At 44.4% G+C, this 22,555-nt stretch overlaps 1 protein-coding gene across 4 annotated transcripts in view; it reads right to left on the bottom strand.

The window, feature by feature from the left end:
• The window catches only part of ARHGAP32 (Rho GTPase activating protein 32), a 238,310-nt gene that overhangs the window by 171,985 nt on the left and 43,770 nt on the right, over positions 1-22,555 (bottom strand). For 2 of the 4 annotated variants that reach the window (XM_077190052.1, XM_077190053.1), the window contains exon 1: positions 3,810-3,927. The exons of 1 other annotated variant lie outside the window; for it this stretch is intronic. In XM_077190052.1, the coding sequence (XP_077046167.1) occupies positions 3,810-3,919 (110 nt within the window). In that variant the 5' untranslated portion in view covers positions 3,920-3,927. Of the gene's footprint in view, positions 1-3,809; positions 3,929-22,555 lie in introns of those variants that run through there. One more of the 4 variants, XM_077190059.1, reaches the window with a different exon arrangement.

Raw genomic sequence — 22,555 nt, 5'->3', positions numbered from 1 at the left:
TAAACTCTTGTCAATGCCAATGAACAAGGGCTTTCTGGTCTTTAAGATTATGGGAAGTATCAGGTTTGAAGTCCTTCCCCAAGCTGGATTAACTGGAGAATTTAGACCTTTGAGGAGGCTCGGAGTGAACCTGGAGTAAGTCAGTAACTCAAGGAGCAGCAATGCTGTGTCACCTCTGGATGCTTCAGGAGTTTAGTCAGGCGTGGGACCTGCTGACGGGAGAGGCAAGGCCCAACCCTTTATAAATGCAGTAAAATCTGACACAGATGATCCAACACATCCAGCCTGCTCCTGGGCATGCCTTGCTCTGCCAGTACAGCCGCTGCAACCAAGGGTGGCTTCTGCCACCACAAAGCTCCTCGGACCAGACTGAAGGAAAACTAGAACAGACCTTTTAGTAAGTACTGCACTTTTACTGCTGCTTTACCCAGGGGAAGAAGCAAACTAGATTAGATGTGGATTGCGTAAGGAGAGGCAACTGATGGAAGAGCAGGTGTTACATCACCTCCAAGGTGTCTCCAGAGGTGCTGGGAAAACTAATTCCACAGTCACACTTTCAGAAGGAGTGAACATGGATGTAAGAGATGCTGGAATACAAATAGCGCCTTAAAGCAAGGTACCAAGTTCAAATTCCTCCTTCTTCTGTCATCCCCACTCTAAATCACACTGGATCTTCTCATCAGCCAAAGGAACAGCTGGCAGTGTGAAATGCACCCAGGTGCTGAGGGTTACCCCTCAGCTTCTTTCTGGATCCCCAATTCAGGCATGTTTGCATGCTCCAGAAACAGCACACACAACCTCCTCCAACAAATACACAACAGCGAGCAGCTGAGTAGCTGCACCACTCCATCCTAAGGAGCTGGATGGAATTCTAGAAATGCCCACTCCTTCTCAGCCCCTGCCACTGCATCCTGTCACTATTCCCAATATTAAAAAAAACCACACAAAAGGCGTACATGTGCCCGTTTTTTCTCTTTACATGAAAAGATACTGGAGTCTACCCTGCTCTGACTCAACAGCTAAAGAGCTGCCTGCTTTGGTCTTTATCCTCAGGACTGGGAAACTCAGATCCCATCCCAGCTCTCCTGTTTTCTGTCCATCACATCCACTGTTTCAAACTCACCTTATTTCTTCTTTTCACCAGGGATTCTGTGGGGTTTTTTTCCTCTTTTCTTCAGGCTGATAACTGAATAGTAGCTGCAAATAACATTCCTTTTTTTCAACATAGGTGAAAACTAAGGATTTAATTCCCTTTAATGACAACTATCAGAAGCAGAATATCAAAAGATTATACTGCGGTCTCTGACACCAGAGCATGAAGTTTTCATAAAGTATCAAATAATAAGGAGAAACACAGTTCAACACAAAGGAAGATTAAACCAAAATGCTTGACAAAGCAGGATTAAATGATTATTTTTGTATTTTTGATATAAATACTGAGGATATGTCACACAGGACATTGTTACACTGGTTGTTGCAAAAAGACCTGGGGGAGCCAAGGACGTGCTCACTAACGGACTGATAAAGCTGTCCCCTCCTTGCATAAGAAAAAATGTGGGTTTTTTTTCCATGGAAAGCATCCCAGGGGGCCGGAGCCTGGGAAAGCTGTGTGCCGGAGCTGGAGGGCACGCAGAGGTCAGGAGGACAGGCAGCTCAGCCGTGAGCAGGGGACACGCTGTGACACCCAAGTCACCCCGGGCTGCCCGTGCCGAGCGCCAGTTCCGAACATCAATCCCCCAGCCTGGCTCCAAAGATATTCCCCATCCCTGGAACACACAGGGCTCTGCCCCTGCCCTCCCAACCACTGCCCTGGCACCAGCTCAGCACTGCTGCTTTCTGCCCCTCTTCCCTCCAGCCCCAAAGCCACTGTTATGGGCAGGACAAGCACTCTGCAGGCCTCCCATGTGCCACTCAGAAAAGGACGTTTTTCCTCAAGAAAATCTGCATCAGCACAGCACATTCACTTTGACATCAATAACCAGCAAACTCCCCGCACTCCAAGCATCCATCAGGAGCACTGGAGTGAGAGCAGGAAGTTAAAAATACTCCTATAATCCTGTTAAATGCAAGCTTTGCTTCCAAAAAACAATACCAATTTTATCTCTGTGCTGAAAGGCAGGACATGAGCAAGAGATCTGCATTCAGAAAGCCAATCAAAATAAGCTCATCCTTAGTTCTGTCATACTCTGGACTCTCTGCACAAGTGACAAAAAAAAGGGCATGTCACTGCCAGAACTAAAACCTATTTAATCTACAGTCTTCTTGGATGACAAGATTCATTCGGAGGAAAACTGCATAGATTTTATCAAACCACTGCTAAACTGTCTTCAGCCAGAAACCTCATATTGTACACACTGACATTGCCAGCTTCTCACAAATATCAAAGGTCTCATTCCCAAGGGAATTCACACCAAACACAAATCCTGTAGTTCCTATTTACAAAATTCCCTCTGGTAAGCCTGTGGTTTTATCCTTGGGTAACAACATGTTGCCAATATATTGCATTTTGTGCTTTTTCCATGACAAAGGAAGCCAGGGAGTGTAAAGCCTTCAGCATTAGCACACTAGACACAGTTAATTTTTAAATACAGTTTTGTTTCCAAGTAAGTGGAACCAAAATTTTCCAACTACTTTTCTCACAGTGCCCAAGTCAAACAATGAGCAGATATCCAGCAGCAGCTTTCCTAAGGATAAATATTTCAAGGAAGAAAGAAAACACCGACAAATTCAAAGAAATTTTGCAGTACTGATGTGAGCTACTCTCCTTCAGTTTCTGGCAGTATAAGTAAAGTAGGAGGAGTCAGCATAAATTACCAAGACTTTGTTGATAATGTGTTAAACGGTGAAATAAGAATCTGCATCTCCAGCTTCTGGCACCTTGGTTCATAAATAACTTCTGGTGTGGTAAAACTGCCTTGATCAGTAACCCAGGTAGGTGGTAACAGCAAATTTTAACTGATACTGGGTCCACAGCTCCCTCCTTTTTACCTCAGCAGTAAATACTTATTCACTTTCAGCCCTGAAGTAGAAAATCCCAATGGAACTGCAGCAGCACCAGGCATACTTCCTATCAGGCACAGCAAAAACCCGAGCCCAGGGTGAAGGAGATGATTTGCCCTGGAGATAATCAGCACTGCCTCATTCCACAAGAATTTTAACAACACACATAAGATAACCTGGCCTTTCAGAACTACTGCTCCTAAACCATATCCCACCAACAGTTCTTAGTTATCCATTAGAAAGGGAAAAAAATACACTCAGCAAAGAGCCCTTGTGACTGTTGCTGCTTTCACACAAAGTACACACTGTGTGCTCCTCTCTGCTATGCACAGGATATAGTACATTTTTTAGTAGAAAAAACGCATTTTCTGTCATGCTGATAACCGCATTCTACACACTTTACCGGAAAATGCCTCAAGGACTGCTGTCACAAAAAGGATGGGATGCAAAATTAGACTTTGTCTGCTTTCTGCATGCTGGTGGGAGCTACACAGTGTAATGTGGCTGAAGCAGGCAATTAACCTTTCTCCATTCAAACGCTCAACCACTTAAGACACACAGTCATCTGCATGGGTTAAAAAATACAGCAAATATTAAAATGAACTTGCATTTGCCAGGTGGGAACGCCACGCTTGCCTTCCTTAATCCCGCTCTACATTTTTATTAGGCATCGCCGGCTCCGACCAAGTGTGAAACAATTACATCCCTCGGAGATACGGTCTCAGCACGCCATTGATGAGGGTTAAAATAAAGGAGGGGAAGGGAGGCTCGTCCCGGAGGAGCGTCCTGAGGGTATGGCTGGCACTGACCTGTGCGATCCATCGAGGCCGCTCCCGGCTCCGGCTCCAGCGGTGCCCGCGGCGAGCGCGGCCGAGCGGCTGCTGGGGAAGGCGGCGGCGGCGCCGGTCCCTCCCTCCATGTTGCGTGTACGGCACACAGCGAGCACGGAGCAGGCAGCACAGAGCACACAGAGCACACAGAACAGAACAGCACAGCACAGCACGCACGGAGCCGTGGCAGCAGCGGGACGGAGCTGCCGGGGGAAGGAAGGGGCAGCGGCTGCTCCCGCGCCAGCCCCGCCGCGATGCTCCGGAGCCCCGGGTTTAACCCCCCCAAAAGGGGTGTTTATAATGGAAAAGCACAAGGCAGCTCGTGGATCTGGGCTCCCATCCTGCCCTCCCTCAGCAGCACCGATTCATGTTTTCCTGAGGCTGCTACAGGCATTTCAGCTGTAACCCTTTCCCGGCTGCAGGAGGAAAAGGCATCTCTTGTCCTGGTCACCTCCATCCCCGTCCCTCGCATACACGCAGGGATGTTTTCACCTGCTCTGCATGTCCAACCCCTAAACAACACTTAAACAAGTGACCAGTAAGGACCTTACAAGCAGGAGTTATTCCCAGTTCTGCCAACTGGTTAACCTTGGATATATCACATTAATGTGTTTGCTGTTCTGCTTCCTCCTTTTGGAAAACAGGGTAATATTTACTGCATTCCCAGAGGAGACTTGTAAGCCTTAATTTATTTTTCTGTTTATGCAGCCAGTTTGAAAAGAAGCTGTGTAAAAACTGCTATTACAATTTCTGGTTCATACACCAAACCAAAAATGAGGGATAATTATTACAACCCAACTTTCAGATCCCATTAAATTACTGAAATTCTTCACCAGACCACCAATGCAGCAGTGAGGATGATGAGCTCTCCATCTAAAGCACTGAGGTCTATCAAATAAGAGGAAAGCCTGGATGATGTATGACCCTCAGTCCGGGCTTGGCCATCAGCTTGTTGTGTGACCTTCATCAAGTCATTTTAATCTTTCTGTATCACTATAGAATGCAGAGCTCTTCTCACTTCTATGAAACAGCCCAAGAATTTCTGTATTGTTACCACTGCTACTCCTGCCTGAAGCTCAAAGGTACAAGCTAGAATTTGTAGCAATGCTGGCTATTGTCTGGCTGCAGTCCATGGAAACTCCATGTGGAATCTAAAGGTTTTGCACATAGCTCCTTTTAACTCGGTAGGATGCTGAGGTTTATCAGTGTACATGAAGATTTGGAGGGGGTGAAATACTGTATGCTCTTTGGACTCAGCAAAACACCAAGTTCCAAAAGACAAAAAGACTTCCAAAACAACACCTTTTTGTTAAAAATTCAACAGAAGAGGCTGCACAACCCCAAATTATACAGAACAGTCTGTATAACTGTATAACTGTATAACTGTTATTTTTTAGTCTGTAATGGTTGGATCAGCGCTGCTTCCTACATGCTGTATAACTGAGTGACAATAACCCTGTTCATCAGCCCTGATGCCTAAGGACACAGCCAGGCCAAGCATGAGCTCAGCACTTACAGGAGACAGGGAAGATTCAAGCTTGGCAAAGCTGAGCAAAGTCAAACAGGTTATACCCGTTCTGTGCCTAGAAAGCTTAATGATCCTTTCCAAATCCCTCTTTCCCAACGATAATTTTTCTTTGTTTCACTAAAACAGACATGCAGGAATGGGACAACCTAAAGACAGAAGAACTTAATAGGAAACAACATGTCCATTGAGGGGAAAAAAGCTGTTCTCATTTTGCATTAGTGGCTGCTGGGCTGCAGAAGCTGTTTAAACACCCTTCCTGCCCCTGGACCCCTCACCTGCAGCTCCCAGTGACAGAGACCAAGGGATACTGGGTGGATTCATCCCAGGGATTTTATACCTCAACTGGTGGACTTGACCTCTCTGACCTGAGTGGGGAAGTTAATTCCAATTCCAAGACAGGAGAAAATAGAAGCACACTGAGAAGTGAAGGATTTGCATGAAGTGATGGGGACAGAGACAGGGCAGAGGCCCCCAGTGGTCCAAGACCCCAAAGCACCAACAGAATGAGAACACAAGGTAGGAAACTCTGTGGAAATTCTCCACCCAGGTGTGCTACAATAAAATACTGCACCCTAAGGTGAGCACACACAGAAGATAAACCTCTGCTTAAAGGAGTGAGACTAAAACCCAGTTCCACAGTTCCTGGTGAACAGTGTTCAATCTAAGCTGAATGAAACAGAACCAGAGTAAAACCAAAGCTGTCACTTCAGAAAGTGATAAAGCATAAAAGCGCAACAGACACTGTCCACACAGCATCTGCTACAGCTTAAGGTCTACTACCCTGCTCAGAGGAGTAGAAATAGCTGTGGGGAAAAATTAGGGAAATGTATTCACTACAGCTCCAGGAGATTCTTCCAACTACCTGGAACCTATGACAAGCAGAGAGAAGGTGGATTTCAGTGCAGAGAGACTGAGCACTTGCACTCCCTACACAGCCAGGTGTTGGGGGCACGGCAGAGGATTGTGCCCTGCTGCTGCTTTGTGTTTCCATGCTGAGATCCCACCTCCAGCTCCTCCTGCCATCTCCTCTCTCCTCATCCAGGGCTACCTGTTCTCCTGCACTTCAGCTACAAGCCCACCAAGGCAGAGCCTCTCCTGCTCTTTATCTGAACATTTTTCAGTGCAGCACAGCCTTTTTCCAAGGCCAGGGCTCGGGACTGTACAGCTAAACAGTAATAAGGATTTTGTTTCACAGCTAACTAGAATTCACCAGTTATTAGGAACACTACTGTGCATGTCCAAGTGTCACATTTAAAAAGGTCTTTTAGATGTTTCAGACAACCAGGCTCAAAACTGCAATGGTTTGATGTAACCTCACAAGTTTCCTGCACATGGGCTGGGTTCTTTCTGCTGGAGGTAAATTTTGACAGTAATGGATCATTTTTCCAATGCAGACAAGATCTCTCTCCAGTCAGCTTTGCTTTCCCTCTAGCTAGGGCTTGAATTATCACAATAACAAGTGACTCAAATGGGGGTTTGGTGCTGCTTTTTCAATTAAGAGAGCAGAGCAGAGAGGTATCACTAACTGCAAGCTCTAATTTGCTGTTAAAATAGGAATTGGCTTGGAAACATTTTATCTCTTAATCCTTGGAGTAACAGGGGGTGACTCCGAGTCAAATTCAAAACAAATCTCCAACCTGGAAAGCTGTTCTATGACACGGCTGAACCCATGACCAATTTGTTTAACTTCAGGTTGATAGAACTAACACGGATAATTTGATTACATAATGATTCAGCTTTCTACCACATAAATAAATTTTGGGAAGCTGCAACAGCAACACCTATTTCAGACAATTCTCTAACAGAAATTTCTGTCAACCACTTAAAGAACAGGATTAGACAATTCTTTACCACTTCTCACCTCTGCCAGTACTTTCTTTCCACCTTTGATAGTTTCTCTGAGTTTAAACACTATTCCATTTAAGAAGATAAGAGTGCCAACCAAGAGAGGATTTTAAATATAACCTCTTCGATTGCTTGAGGTTATCTAGGCAGAAAAAGGCCAAGGATGCTGCAAGCCTTCCTCCCTTGCTCTTTGCATAATTTTTCATTAAATTAAAAATGGATTGCCATTAATAATGTATGCAGAAGAAGACACTGTAGGATCTCTTTTGTTTCCAAAAGTAAATTAATTTAATGTGAAAATAGTTCAATGTTAAGATATACAAATTTTTGAGTAAATTATATGAAGCACCACCATTCTTGTAGGGTATTTTACAACCACAGTTTTAGCTGAGGTGCTGCTCAATACACACTGAAGCAAGTTCATGAAACAAAGACCAACTGGACAGCTGGAACCAAGAAACTAAAATATTTAAAAGAAAATCTTGCTGGTAGCCCAAGCTGAGAACTATTTCACTGCTAATTAATGATATAGGTCACAAACTGCTCTCTCCCGAGGATTATGACAGGACATTTGCCTCCCCCAGGCACAGAGTGCAGTTGTTCAAGGCCTGTTTAATGTAATTTTATATGAAAAATGGTGGTTTTATACCGGAAGGACTTGGTGAATCACAGCACAAGAAAGGGAAAACTAGGCAGCACTTTGTGACTGACAAAACATATGTAAAAGCCTTTCAAGCTGTGCCCGTATCAGAGGCTCCTCAGGCACAGCTAGGGCTGGATGAGCCTCTGAAAGGCTGTTTGCAGCCCTGCTCCCACATGAAGGCAGAAGTGCTGAGCAGGCACCTCCAGTCCCTGTCCAGAAGGACATTCCTGCACACTCTCCCAGGCAAGAGCTATGCCCAAGGCTTCACTTGAAACACAAGTGTGCTGTCACTGCTGCACACCTCCCAGTTAATGATCTCAAGGGCCATTGACCCAGCTCTGCATTATTGCACCTCCGGGACAGCTCTTGCACCTCCAAACCACTGTTCTGCTGAATTCCTTGGTATAGACCTTGGGTTTGTGATGCCCAATCAATCTGCTGCAGGTGTGTTACTGATTTCATAAACTGCAGAGTGTATGTGTTTATCAAGGGAAGAAAAGAAGAAACAATTCAGGATCTCAGTGAAAATCTAGCCCTGCAAACCTCATAGCAAAAGGGTGATTGGGATGTGGAGACCAAGCTCTACTCACAATGGGTACATAACGTGGGACATCTTCAGCTCCCAACCAAGCCTTCTGTTTAAAGGTGCCAAATGCAGTTTTTGCTACAACACAATCTGTGAAAGGATCACTCAGTAGCACAGCCATTGCTAGAGATGCCGAGCAAACACATGAACCTGAGTGTCTCACCTCCCCCTCCTAAACCTGAGCCAAGCTGAGCCATCAGGTGCTGTACCTGTGCAATGACACTGGCACAGTCTGTGGCACTCCTGCACAACCCTAATGCTGCAAAGTCTGACACTCCACAGTCAAGCCCATACTGAAAACTCAGATCCTTTCTAAGGAGTTTGCATTATAAAATGCACAAGTGTCAAGCTCCAATAGGATACTCAGACTTCAGACCAGACACAGCACACAAAGAGGAAGCTAAGGAGTCCCTACCTGGCTCCAAGTCCTTTATGGCACACACAGCATGTGTTTTTAAGTCATGAACCACAATCTTCACTGGTGGAATCTCTGCCAGAAGAAGAAACAGATACTCCCTGCAACTTACTGTTAGCAAAACTTTATTCCAGGGTAAAGGGAAACCAGCCTTGTGGAGCAGACATCTAACTGGATGAGTAATTGCAGCATTCCCATACTGCCTTTCTTCCTCCCCCAACAGTCTGAGCAAGCTGCTGATCAGGATAAGTTTGTGCTTGTCCTGTGGTGCTGTGCCCAAGGTGTGTCTGTGTGATCCACCTGCTCTGTTCAGCACTGTCCATAATCCCTCAGCACCTGCCCTCAGGGAATGAGCAGGCACTCAGAAGTATTCCCCTCAAAAGTATCTTAGACATGGCAAAAGAGAACTCTGTAGTGTAAAGTAAACAGCAACCTTTGTTAAAAATTTACATTTTCACCAGTTCACTATGGAGAAACAGATCATCAGTGTCACAGCTGCTCAGGAGCAGCTCATTCCCTGGACTTGTTTCCCCCTGGCTTAAGACTTGAAAACCTGTCTCACTGAACCTTGAGAAAGTGCATGATAAGCTACAAGGACAAGAAAAACTCCCGAGGGATGGAGAGCAGAGATGTGAGAGAGGGAAGCACATACAGTAATTATCAAACACAAGGTCTGGGTTTCTCCAGCCTTGGAGACAACAAGAGCAGGTTCAGCATCAGGGAGGAGCAGAGGCAGCTCAGGGGAAAGAGGTGTTTGAGTCCTGACACAGCTGTGAAGAGCTCTGCCACCCTTAAAATTCATGGCCAAGAGAGAAACTCTGTTCATTAAAGCTGGATGACAGAAGGGGCCCACAAGAGAGAGCCACAGTTTGAGACTGAATGTGGTGGAAAGCAACCAAGTCTGAGCAGTGGAGGAACAGATCAAATGCCATCAGCACAGACACATTTCAGGGCCCCTAGGTCACAGCTCCCCCAGGTAACAGCATCTGGCACCCAAAAGAAGCAACTCACAGAGCAGCCTCTTCTCCAGAGCAAGAGCTCTGCACTAGCAAGGACACAGAAAGAACTTCCTGCAAGTGATTTGAGCATCCATGTATCTATAACCAGAGGAGACTGCACAGGAGTTAGAAAATTTCAAATGCTTCCCCCATCTGTCCATCCCTCTCCTTTCTGAGCATCATTCCACATTTCCCCAAGACCCTTTTCAGCCCAGCTGCTCTTTAAGTACAAGATGATCCTCTCTGTTGTCATATGAACTGAAAAATGTGTGTCAGTTGTGAGCGCTGTGGACAGCCCAGACCACCAGAGCAGTGCACCTTTAGCTGCAGGAAGGTGTCCCATGGGATTGCAGTCTCTCCTCTTCAACAGGAGTGATCTGACTCCACACCTGCACAGCAGGGAGCTTCCCACGTGGAAGAGCTGGGAATTGCATTAAGCATCTCTGGTGTAGCTGTCAGGCACTAAATACACTGTGTCTAAATATGCAGTCCTACAAAGAACTCCAGTTTGCTTTTTCCCCAGGTGTAAAGCTGGCAATGAGCTGATCTGCTTTTATATTAGGCAATCATGATTTGACTCACAGGAATATACTGTAATAGCTCTAGTAATAATTCTGCATCTATCTCACCTCAGTTTCCTCCTGGATGAAAGCTTTTATTTAAAATATCCCCAAGACAGCTGCAAGGAGAGAAAGAGTGGAGAATTTCTGTCTTCTGTGTCACTGCCTGCTCTTATCACAGCTGTCATTCTCCTTTCACTCTGACTGACCCTCTCTGAAACAGGGCTACAGTTTTGCCTGTTCAGACATTAAAGTTTGTAGATACTGTGGTTTAAGTACCTCCATCTGTACAATCTCTCAGTTCTATTCTTTCTAATCATGTTAGATTAGAAGGCAGTTAAACCTTCCTTCTCCACACTCAGTATCCAAGCACCTCATCTAGTAAAGGATATTGCTGATGTTCTCCCTGTGAAAAGCAGGGAGTTGAAAGTCAGAAGAGCAGTGATTACTCAAACATTCCCAAAGCTGCCTGTGTAACCTCTCAGAGCTTGCACTCAGTGTCATCCCAAGCTCCTCACATTAACCCATAAAAGAATGTGCACTATTTCTTCAGAGATCAGATTTGGGACTGATGAGGAAGTCAGGGCACACATCCCAGAAGGTGAGTCTGTGAATCCTGCAGGAAGCTTCATTTGACTGAAGCTGGATTCTGCACAAACACTACTGCAAGGAAGGTATCTTTAAATGACCCCTCATGACCTCTGCCTTGCTCTCATATTATTAGAAGACATTTTCAGAATCGTTCCTCCTCTACTTAGGTGTGTTTTAAGCCATATCAAATGCCCCAAAACCTCACATCCAACTTTCACTTTGCTCTGCTCTTCACATCTCTCCATTGCTTTACTTCATCAGGTTCCTACTCAGCTGCTTTGTCTTTTTCAAGTTCTCATCCTTTGTTTCCTGCTCTCCACCTTATCACCCCACTTTCCCATTCACATCCTTCATTGTTACTGCTGCTGTTACTTCAACCCTTCCACTTACCAATATTCTTCTTTCCATTCTTTCACTCCTTCATTATCACAAAATGCCCTGTATCTCCTTTCCCAAGTGCTGCTTTCTAAGAAACTACTTTACCCTGCTACAATTAAAAAAACAAGTCTTTTCAAGCAAGTCTTGCAATTTTTAAACCTATGGAGAGAGGTTGGAAAAAGCTGAGGAACACCACTTGGTTTTAAACACTGTCCTCCTACTGCCCCTAAATCAACATTTTATGCCCACAGCTCTGATGGGCAAATGAAATGCTAACAAAATCCACCAAAGTTAAATCAATTATCCAGAGGTCTTGACACAAGCATTGACACCTTGACAGCAAGACCACTTGACAAAGTACAGGATTTGCTCTTCCAGGTCATTTATCCAGACACGGGACACACTGTTATGCTAATAGAGAACTATTTTCCTGGTTCTGGAAATACAGCTAGGAAAAGCATTCCTTCTCCAAGCACAACACAGCTGACAGTCTCTCCCTTGCTCTGCAGCAAGTTTGAAAGCTGAAGAAGGGAAAGAAATCCAGTTAAATCAGCTGGGACTGCTGAAGGAGACAATACACAGTTCTGTTAAAATGGGAGACATGGGAGAAGCAGCTGAAGGATCAGCTCAGTCTCACAAAATCCAGACAGTTCTGCACTGCAGGGCAGACTGGGAGAGGAGATTAGGAAATTCTTGGTATAACCCTGGATAAAGCTTGTGTATCAAGCAGCATCACACAGGTAACCTCAAATTGGGAACTCACCTTTATACAAGGCTTTTTCCAGCTATGTAAAGGTATCGGGGCTTTTGGGAGATAAATAAATGAAAGCCATGAGGGAGCTACACTGGAAATTCAGAAATTACTTGGAACACTCTGCTGATACGTGCATGTGACTCTCATAGCCTTGGGAAGCCTGGAGCTACACAGAAAAGGAGCTCAGAAAAGCCCAAGGAAAACCCAGCAGCATGGATAGGAGTGCTCAGAACGCTCTGGAAGAGCCTGTGATCTGCGCCCAGCACTGAGCACCAATTCCTTCCAAATACAAATAGCCACAACACCCCAAATAAATGAGGTGTGGAGTTTGTCCTTCACAGAAGGTGCTGCCTCAACACAGAGAAACAGCCAACAGGGCAGAAACGCAACATGCAGGAAGATCCAAAACACAGGTGAAATTTCTCAGAATAGTCTAAACTTGGCCTGCAGGGCATTTATTTGGTCAGTCACAGCTCTGTATCTGCAAACTCTCCTCTATTCCAGTGCTATAAACACATGAATATTCTGTTTTATGAGGCCTGAGTAATATTCATGGAAACTGTCGCTCAGCATCTCTCTCTCATGCTGACATTCACTCTGCATTGAGAAGGACAAGATCACTGAGATCCTCAGGAAAGGATCATTCTGCTGTTACTGGGGGTTTATTTTTGTGTTTAAACATTGGAGAAGGGGATAATGCATGGAAATGTAGATCTTATGTTACATAACACAAATGTTGCAAAGCAAGAAATGCTGCTCCTGCTCCTAACCCCCAAGGAAAACCAATGCACCTCCAAGCTTTAGCTCATCCTCTGATGTTCCAAGGTAAGGATCAAGTCTGGCTATCACTCAGAAAAAGAGACAAAGGACAGAATGCATTTTTTTCCTAATCTTTCCATGAAAAATCACTGATATTGTTAAAAACTGGACATAGACATTCTGGTAAAAACTGGAAATGCTTTCTGTTAAAAGGTAAGTTCTGTATTTTCTCCAAGTACAGCTTCTGTGATTTTTTTTCAACACCACTGAAAGCTTTTTAACACAGCACACAGTTAAATGACAATAAAATGGCTGTTTTGAACATGAAGGAGATTTCACTTTTTCTGAAACAGAAAAAAAAAGAACATGAAAGACAAATCTAATTTTCTTTCATTATAATCCATTGATGCACAGATTTTTGTTAATTTCTTTCCTTATGGGTATAATCTAAACATTTTAAGATATAATAAACCTACAAAGCACCACAGGAAAATAGTAGAGAAAAAGCCTGGGGAATCTTCTAGCAAATTTTTCATTAGTTTTGTATAGAGAACATCATGTGAGAAGCCTGGGTGTGTGTTATAGCGAGAAAACATCAAAGGTCAGGGGAAAAGGACACACAGTAAAGGATATTCCAGCCCTGGTCCCCAGGCCCAACATCCAGAATTCCTAACACTCCCATCCCTGGAAGTCTCCAAGGCCAGGCTGGATGGGACTTGGAGCAACCTGGTTGAGTGGAAGGTGTCCCTGCCCATGGCAGGAGGTGGGACAGGATGGGGTTTAAGACCCCTCCCAACCCAAACCATTCTGGAATTTCATTATTGGTTTGGTGGGAAAGGGAATACAGAAGCTGTTGAACACATGTACTAGAAAAGTGAGCAGTAAGATGTTCCAAAAATATGTCTGGGAAATAAAAACCAAGGTTTATTTATTGCCAGTGTAATTTACCCCAGAGTCAGGAGAGCTCAGCCAGGTTGGTCCACACTGCAAGGCTGGGGCAGCCCTGGCCACCAAACCAGCCCTGCTGAACACACAGCAGGAAAGCTGGGAATTGTCCACACCAGGCTAAGAAGCTGGGAATTATCCCCACCAGGTTAAAAAGCTGGTTCCACATTAAGTTTCCAGAATGTAATGAGCACACAAGGTGCAAAACCAGCAGTTTAAAATCCCATCTTTCCTGTCTCCACAATGTAACACTTCTATACGTGCCCACATCCACAGGTAACTAAAATTAAACACAAACTGGAAAATAGATTTAAGGCATTTTCTCAGTAACTGGAATGAACTGAGGATTTCATGTGCTATTTGCCTTCATGCCCACAGCTCTGCAGCAAGGCTGGGTTTTGCTTTAAGCACGGCCCTTTACACTCCACATTCACACAATGTAGTAGTTGATCATTTAGTTCTGGGTGAAACCCAGTATTTTACACACATGCAATACTCTTTTTAACAAATATTGGACATATTTCACTCAGCAAAAAGGTGGTATGTTTACAATTATTACCATTCCTTTCCCCCATCGTGGTTTGACATTGGTCAAATGCCAAGGACCCATGAAAGTTGGTTGCCTACTTTCTTCTGCTACAGCTGAGCAGAGAAGGGGAAAAAATGAATGAAGGGCTCAGAAGTTGAAATAAGGACTAGGAGAAAACATTCTAAAGGCAAAACAGGTTCAAATTTAAAGGTATAAAGTAAATTTATTATTAACAAGTCAGAGGAGGAAAATGAGAAGTAAAATAAGCCTTTAAAACACCATTTTACCCCCAGCTCCACCCTCTTTCCCACTAACAGCACAGGGAGAAAAGGCATGGGGATTTTGGTCAGTTAATCACTCGAGATCTTCTGTTCACTCGAGGCAGGGAGTCTTTGCTATGCCATGGGGTCCCTCCCACGGGCAAAGAATCTTCCCAAAAGTGTTGTGGTGTGGGTCACTTGTCCATGGGGTGCAGCCTTTCATGGCTAGGCTGCTCTACTTTGGATGTAAGGGCCTTCTCTATTTCTGGAAGCAGGAGCCTTCTCTCTTTATTTGGGTCTCCCACTGGATCACAGCTTTCTCCAGCCTCCACCCGCTCCGCTGCGAGCACTTTTCCCACGGGCTGCAAGTGGATTTCTGCATTCCCCATGGACTTCATGCATTACAAGGGGACAGTTTGTTTTACCATAGTCCTCACTATGGCCTGCAGAGGAATCTCAGCTCTGGCACTTGGAGCACTTCCTCCCGTTCCACTGACCTTGGTGCCACCATGTTGTTTTCCCTCACATGTCCTCACTGCCTCCTCTTCTCTGACTAGAAGAAAAACTGCTGCCCATAGGTACCATTGCCAACAAGTTCCACTAATTTAAAGATTCTTGCAGATCCCACAGCACCAAGAGGATGATTTCATCCAGGTTCTGCACAAGGGAGTCGTCTGCCACGTTTTCGCCGTTGGTGGCATGGCCCCATCACCATGGCACGGGCAGTGCCCAATGCCTCTCCTCACACTGGGAAGGAGCAGCCCCTGGCAGGCAGTGCCCAACACCTCTCCTCACACAGGGCACTGGGAAGAAGCAGCCCCTGGCACCGTCCCTGCCTGTGTGCCCGCAGCACGGCTGGCTGGGGCGGCCAGGCAGGCACAGCTCACTGCAGGCCGCGCTGGCAGCCACGGCACCTCCCCACCCCTCAGGAAAAAACAGCAAACATGCCATTTTGATCTTCTTCTGAAGTATGTCATCCCAGAGGCGTTACAAACCTCTCTAATTGAGCCAGCAGCATGTCCATCCTCAGAGCCATCAGGGGCTGGCTCTGTCAGACATGGTGGGAGCTTCTAGCAGAAGCTACCCCTTTTCCCCCCCTATGCTTTCCTTCCCCGCCATTACCAAAAAACCAGGCCATGCCAAATCAACACAGCCCTCAAGGGGTTATCTCAGATTTAATGGTAACAGATCAAATCACCAGATCACAGGTCAACAACCTGAACCTCCCAAGTCATGATTCAAGACCCTCCTACAGGTACAAGATAACGGATCCATAAGGATGCTCCACTGTTGCCTGCCTTGCTCAGTTGGTCATGCATAGACTTTTAAACACACATCTCAGTGACTGCTTGGAGTTACAGGCTTGTGAACAGTGCTTGAGAGGATGCTGCTCTTGGGGGAAAAAAGAGACTGAAGACAAACCCAGCCCATGGAGCTAAAGAGAACGCTTGTTTGTATCCTTTTTAACTTCCTAAATATGGGAAAGTAACATTCCCCTAAAGCCACCTCCCTGGTCAGGCCACCCTCTCTTCTGGTTCACAAATTCACTTTACTTATTTCATAAAGAACTGCTGCTGGCATAAATCAAATTCTTCACAGATTAAAGAGAAGGAATCCAATATAAGCTGCTAAATACAAGCTTTTCCTGAAAAGGACTACCTGAACCCTGGCTCGAGGCTTACCCTCCAGTCTTTCAGGGAGACAGGGACAGGATTTTTAAGACATCCATTGCCAGTTATTTTAAATGGATCTCCAGCATCTATTCTGCATGGGCATGAAGGCTCAATAGCATTAAAACTTCAAGACAAATGATGTCAGTAAATCAGAAGAGAGTACAGGATAAGATACCAGCACCTGAGTGATTACAATCATTAAAGAAAGCAAATAAACCCATTTTTCGATTCAATGAGTTAGTTCCAGTTGTGTCTGGGAGTCCCAGCATGGACTGAACTCCACAGTTCCAGCAGAAACATTCACCCGACAGAGGAGTCTGCACAGAAAAGCCAGAGAAGAAACGAAGGAATGGGGCATTAAATGACCAGTCTGAGCACACAGTTAATTACTGTGGGACATCAGACAGGTCTCCAAAATCCCAGCTCTGTCTCCCAATCCCTCACAGGCCATGCTGGCTCACTGACACAGACTCCTCTTCCTCAATAAAGCAAGAGGAAGAAAAATCATCACGTGGGGCCAGCAAGGAAGGCAGACAATCTCCTGCACATTTTGTTGAGTCAAAATAAGCCCTTTGAGCTCAACCCTGAGCATTCACAGAAACCAAACAAGTAACAAATTTTTTCACAGACTGTGAAAGGAAATGAGTGTTTCATTTGACCCAATATAAGATAATTGTAAATAGTGTAACAGAGCAGCACATTATGCATCAGCAGAGAAGCTTTCAATAAATCATGGGCAGCTGAAGATCAGACCTGCACCACGGCAGAGCTACTACACCAACCACCAGGTCTTACTACTGTGAGCAAGACACAACTCCCCACAGTACCTGCATATGGTGACATGGCAAGGTAGGGCCATTGTTCCCAGGGAAACACATGTGGATCATGTGGAATCACTTGTGCCTATTTTTCCAGTCCCACCGAAAACCCCTCAAACCCAACACCTCTGATTTCTGTCCCGGCTGTCCCTTTTTAGCATCTCAACAATCCACACATGGCTTTTAAGATGTCTTGAAACTCAATTTCTGTAGAGGAATGGAGGGAAATGAGTAAGTCACTATGTTTAAGTCAAACCTATAAAAAGAAACACAAGTGTCAGACTCCTGGGTGACAACTGTGGGGTGGCAGGTGACTCATGCCCTGGCACAGGCACACTGTAATTTGGTGCAAAGAAGTCATCGTAATCAATATTTACAGGTGAGTATTTTTATAAAAAAGTGCACATTTGCCACAACAGATTTAGAGACTGCTCTTTGAATGCAAAGAAAAGCATCAGATGAAAAATTCTGCACCTCCTCTAAAATAGATATGTATTCAAACATAAATACATCTTCAAATCTGACCACGGAGATGGACATTTACCCTGGGTCAAAAGCACCACTAGAACAACCCCACTGGCAACAGCACCCAAAAGCATGGGGTGAGAGAATTTCTTCACAGAAAGGGTTGTTAAACACTGGAAGGGGCTGCCCAGGGAGGGGGTGCAGTCCCCGTCCCTGGAGGTGTCCAAGGAAGGCCTGGACGTGGCACCGTCAAACAGGGACAGGCACTCAGTGCTCTGGGCTGGTGACAAGGTGGGGATCGCGCACAGGCTGGACTCGACAGCCTGGGAGAGCTTTTCCAGCCTAAATCCAACCTGATCCTGTGATTCTGTGACCACTCCATGGGGGATTCTGAAACTTGTTTAAAAGGATCAGTGCTATTATGCAACTGTTAAATATGTTCATATTTCCAGCGTGAAAACAAACACTGCCAACAACTCCTCAGGGATGAATCTTGGGAAGCACCAGATAGATTTCAAGCACATGAGGTGATTACTTGGATGTTTCTGACAACTTCATGCCTAAGGGCTGCAATTGTGAACCAGAACTGGTGGCAGAGCTGGTGCCTCTGCTAAAGGCCTCTAATCTGCAGTGGTAGTAATAGTCTTTTTTCTCTGTCCTACTATCTGGGAAACAAAGAATAATTTTACAAATGAAATTAGAAAAAAATCCTAAACATTTGCAATAAGTTTAAGAAAATCAAGATCTTATAAAAGAAATAAAATTTAAACTCTACTCATTGCACCACATATAGAACACACTTATTTCTCAGGCTTCTAATGCTCACTGCAGGCTGTCCAAATGAACAGCTTTTGCTTATGAATTTGCTTTCAATATATAACCTTATACATAGGTTATATATAGGGCTTACCTGCAAGAAGACCCAATATTTGCAAATTAAAAACAAGACCATTGCTGTCACTTTAAATCACTACAGAAAAGCTCAGACACATCTTTCCCAGATCAAATAGGAGGACTCACAGCTGATTTCATTCCAATTCTGTTAGTGCCAAACAGCCAGCATTCCAGAACTAGTAAATTGTGTGTCCAATTATCACTCTTGGAGTTTAAGGGGCTGCATTTAAATGAAGATTATGAAAATGAAAGGAACTCAAAATGTCTTTCTGACTAGAGAAGTGAGCACTGAAAGTGATAGTTGCTCAGAGAAGCATTTCTAAAAACGTTAAATCTTACCAAGTGTGGTTTTAATAAAAATCTAAAGACTGCCGTGTTTTTTTCTTGCTGTCCCTTACTCCCACCCCATAACAAAGTAACCTACAAGAGGCAAAAAAAGGCAGAGAAACAAAGACTTTCAGTAAGAGAGGCTTTGAGTGTGAATGAGAAGGGGGGAAGATATACTGAGGGGGAGAAAAGAAAAAAGGAGAAAACATTTTAAAAGAAGAAAGAGATTAAAAGAAACAAGTAACCCAAACAATAGTAGAAAAAAAGCATTAGAAAAACTTTGCCTCTAAATGGAGAGCAGACACTGCAGAAAGAAAAGTTTGGGCATGCTGAAGCACCGTAATTTATGGAAAAATGCAACTAGGCAGGTTCCCTAAGTGCAACTCCACACCCTTGTGAACCAGCACATCCAGATGCCTTTTCCCTCCTTGACACTTCTGGGGCAAGTCCCCTCTCCCAGAGTACACAGTGACCAACACATCAACCTTGGGTTACAGCTACAGAATTGCTGCCTTTTATGTGTCTATTCCACCCATAGAAGCTGTGGTTATGCTATCCCTGCAAGTGTCCAAGGCCAGGCTGGACAGGGCTTGGAGCAGCCTGGGCTAGTGGAAGGTGTCCCTGCCCACAGCAGGGGTGCAATGAGATGGGCTTGAAGGGCCCTCTCAACCCAAACCATTCCTGATCAGTTCTCAGGATGGAAATCCACAGCTCTCTGTTACAAACTTAATTCTAAACAAACCATGTGCCACAATCTGAAGTTCTACACAGGAGCATAACTTATATTTCATGCCTAGAATAGGAAGGTTCACCACTAGCTAAAATAATGCTTTCAAGTACATCTTTAGGCAGAAGTTTGAAACCAGTTATGTTCCTCAGCAATCTCAATCCCAGTGCCTGATGCCCAAATGATTTCCCAACATTGCTTCCAAAGCAGAAAAAGCACAGAAACATTTATTACCAACAAAATAAAATAAAAATCACTTGGCATAATTTTATTATCACAAGCAGGAGAAAGACAGGTGAAAAAGGAAAGTGGCTATAAATATTCCTGATTTAAATTCCTACACAGCAGATGAACTGATGGATTTGATGCATTCAGCAATATAACATCTCTTAACAAAATTTACTCCAAGAACATTTGTGGGGCAGCAAAAGTTATGTTTGAGCCCCTCTGGAGATTGAAAAGAGGTTTTCTCAGTTCAAAGTCAGTAGCAGAGCTCAGCTCTGGTGCAGCTGAGGACTCTCTGCCTGCCAGGACAAAGCACAAGAGCCCAGCCCAGCTCTAGGGAAGGAGCTGCAGTCTCAGGGCCAGCACAGAATCCTGGATCACCCTGGAGTTGTGCCAGGCAGTGTTTTGGGAAGATGCACAAAGTGCTGTGTACATGAGCCAGTGTGGTGCATCAGCCTTGTCTGCCTTCAGTCCTGACACACAGCACATCTACTGGAACAGGATTTCCCTCTTATCTAAAGGAAAGCTTTTAAAGCAGACTAATGCAAATGTTATCCTTGCTGTGACTAGATTCCTGGACATGGGACACAATAAGGACTGATTTAGCCACAGACCTCAAATTAAAACCTTTACGGATTTCCTGTCAAGTGATGCAGTATTTAATTTAGCCCTTTTAGGAGAGCTATATATGAGAGTACTACAAGTAATCACATTCTGGAGAATTATTTTGAATCACATTCCTGATCACGATCAAATTGATGGAATTCCTTCTCTGCTCCTCCAGAATTATTGCTATCATATAAATTCAGCCTCTCTGTTTTCACGCCAAACTTACTGTGGTCAACAATGAAAGGAAAACCCACATTTAGTGCTGGAGGTTCTGCTCTTTCTTGTGACTTGATCTAGATGCAAGGGGTTTAGAAATAATACTTACAATAAAAAGAATAATAATTATTAATAATCATCAAATATATAAGCCTATTGAATATTTAAGCCAGTAACCATCTCCATAAAAAGTTCTCCTGGGTGTCTCACAGTGCATGTAAATAAGAATCCTTAAAAAAATGATCCAAATTACGTTTCTGTAAGATTCAATATGTTTTCATCATTGTTGAATATCATGACACTCCTACGGGAAAAAGAAAACAGAGGAACAAGGTAGAGGGAGAAGGGAAAAAATAAACTAGAGCTTGCAAAAAAGAAGAAACATTGCTCTTCTCCCAGTGCTGCTTTACAAAAAGGCTGATGAAATTAAGCAATATATACAGTCTATGTATTCCAACAGAGGCTTGAAATGCCACTTCAACATAAGCCAAAACAAAAAGAAAAATCCAATAAAGTAATAAAAAAAGCCCACATTACTGAGAGACTAATTTTGTTTTCATATTTGGAGCCACAAGCTCCTGCTTTATGTGGCATCTGAGGACCCAAATGGATTATTTCAGTGTTTTCCAGCATCTTCCGTAGCCTGTGCTCCTCCACCTTCTCCCTTGTATGTCGTTCTTCAAACTTACTGCTAATCAAAAGAAATTTCTGGGATCTTCACTTCCATTTTTAGTGCTGGCCTAGTTAAAAAAACAAAGGGAGCCCAGCAATAAATAGTAAGACAGGCTCCTCTTTTTTTTGTTGAAAGAGTAAAGGGAAAGAATCTCTCTGCTCCTCCTTGATCAGATTATTGAAGCAAACAGGCTCTTCAACAGCTGTTAGCAAAGCACTCAGCATGGTGTGAAGTCTGGAGGGAAAGGAGATGGAGAAGAAAGCCGTCCTGGAGCTGAAATGCATTCACTGCAGCACCAAAGCAGACACCCGGCCATGGCACTCCTGGGAAGTGCTGGTGGGACACCTTGGCTGTGAATGAATTTCTGGACTCCTGCCCAATTCACTTCGGGTGGATTCAGTTAAATTCTCTCTGTGTGACTTCTTGAACAAGCAGGTACCTGCCAGACTGTCCCAGCTTATTTTTAAAATCCATTAACTGCAGTTCCATGGAGGAGGGAGATTTTCAGAACCCTCAGTTATTCACAACACCCTGATCAATTTTCCCAGTGATTAAGGATGAATGGCTGATAACAAACCTTGACAGGTCACATGGGGGCAGCTGGCCTGGAGCAAGTGAAGCTTTGGAGAAAAGGAACTGCACAGGCATCACCAGGTCCTCCCCATGGAAATAAGTGAAGACTCAACTCTGCCTGGATTTGTACTATCCTGAATCTTCCTTTTCCTTAAGGACCAGCTTACCTTACACTTGCTTTATGCCAGTGTACTTCCAAGATGACTGAAATAAAGACTGAGTGACAAACTAAATGAGAACATAAAAACTTTGGAATTACATCACAAATAGATTCCATCACCACAGGATTTCACCTGCTCAACAGCACAGTGGGATCAGCTACAGAGATCAGACACTCTGCATGTAAAACAGTCTGCATCTGATTTCTTGGGCAAAGTCAGTTTCACAATGACAATATGAGGCTTTCAGACCAAAGAGAAAAGAGACCAAACAGGCTTCTGAAGATGGATTTTCTGAGCTGTTCCCAGTACCCTGAACTGCAGAGGAGAGGAGAAGCTGTGTGTGCTCAAACAACCCCGAGTGAAGGGGCCTAAACACTGCCAGGTGTTTCTTCTGCAGACAGCACTGCCAAGGAAGTCAAGGACTCTCCTACTTTACTCTGTAAATCACTGGAAACTGGAGAAATAACACCGTGGACTTCCAGACCCATCCTGAGTAAAGGCACAGGTAGAAATGAGGTGACAATCCCTGCATCAGCTCCAAAGGCCGGGACAGCCTTTCCCTCCCAGCACAGC

Source organism: Agelaius phoeniceus, chromosome 23 (genome assembly GCF_051311805.1).
Source record: "Agelaius phoeniceus isolate bAgePho1 chromosome 23, bAgePho1.hap1, whole genome shotgun sequence".
In the NCBI taxonomy this organism is placed as follows: domain Eukaryota; kingdom Metazoa; phylum Chordata; class Aves; order Passeriformes; family Icteridae; genus Agelaius; species Agelaius phoeniceus.
This window is presented reverse-complemented; position numbering and strand designations above follow the sequence as displayed.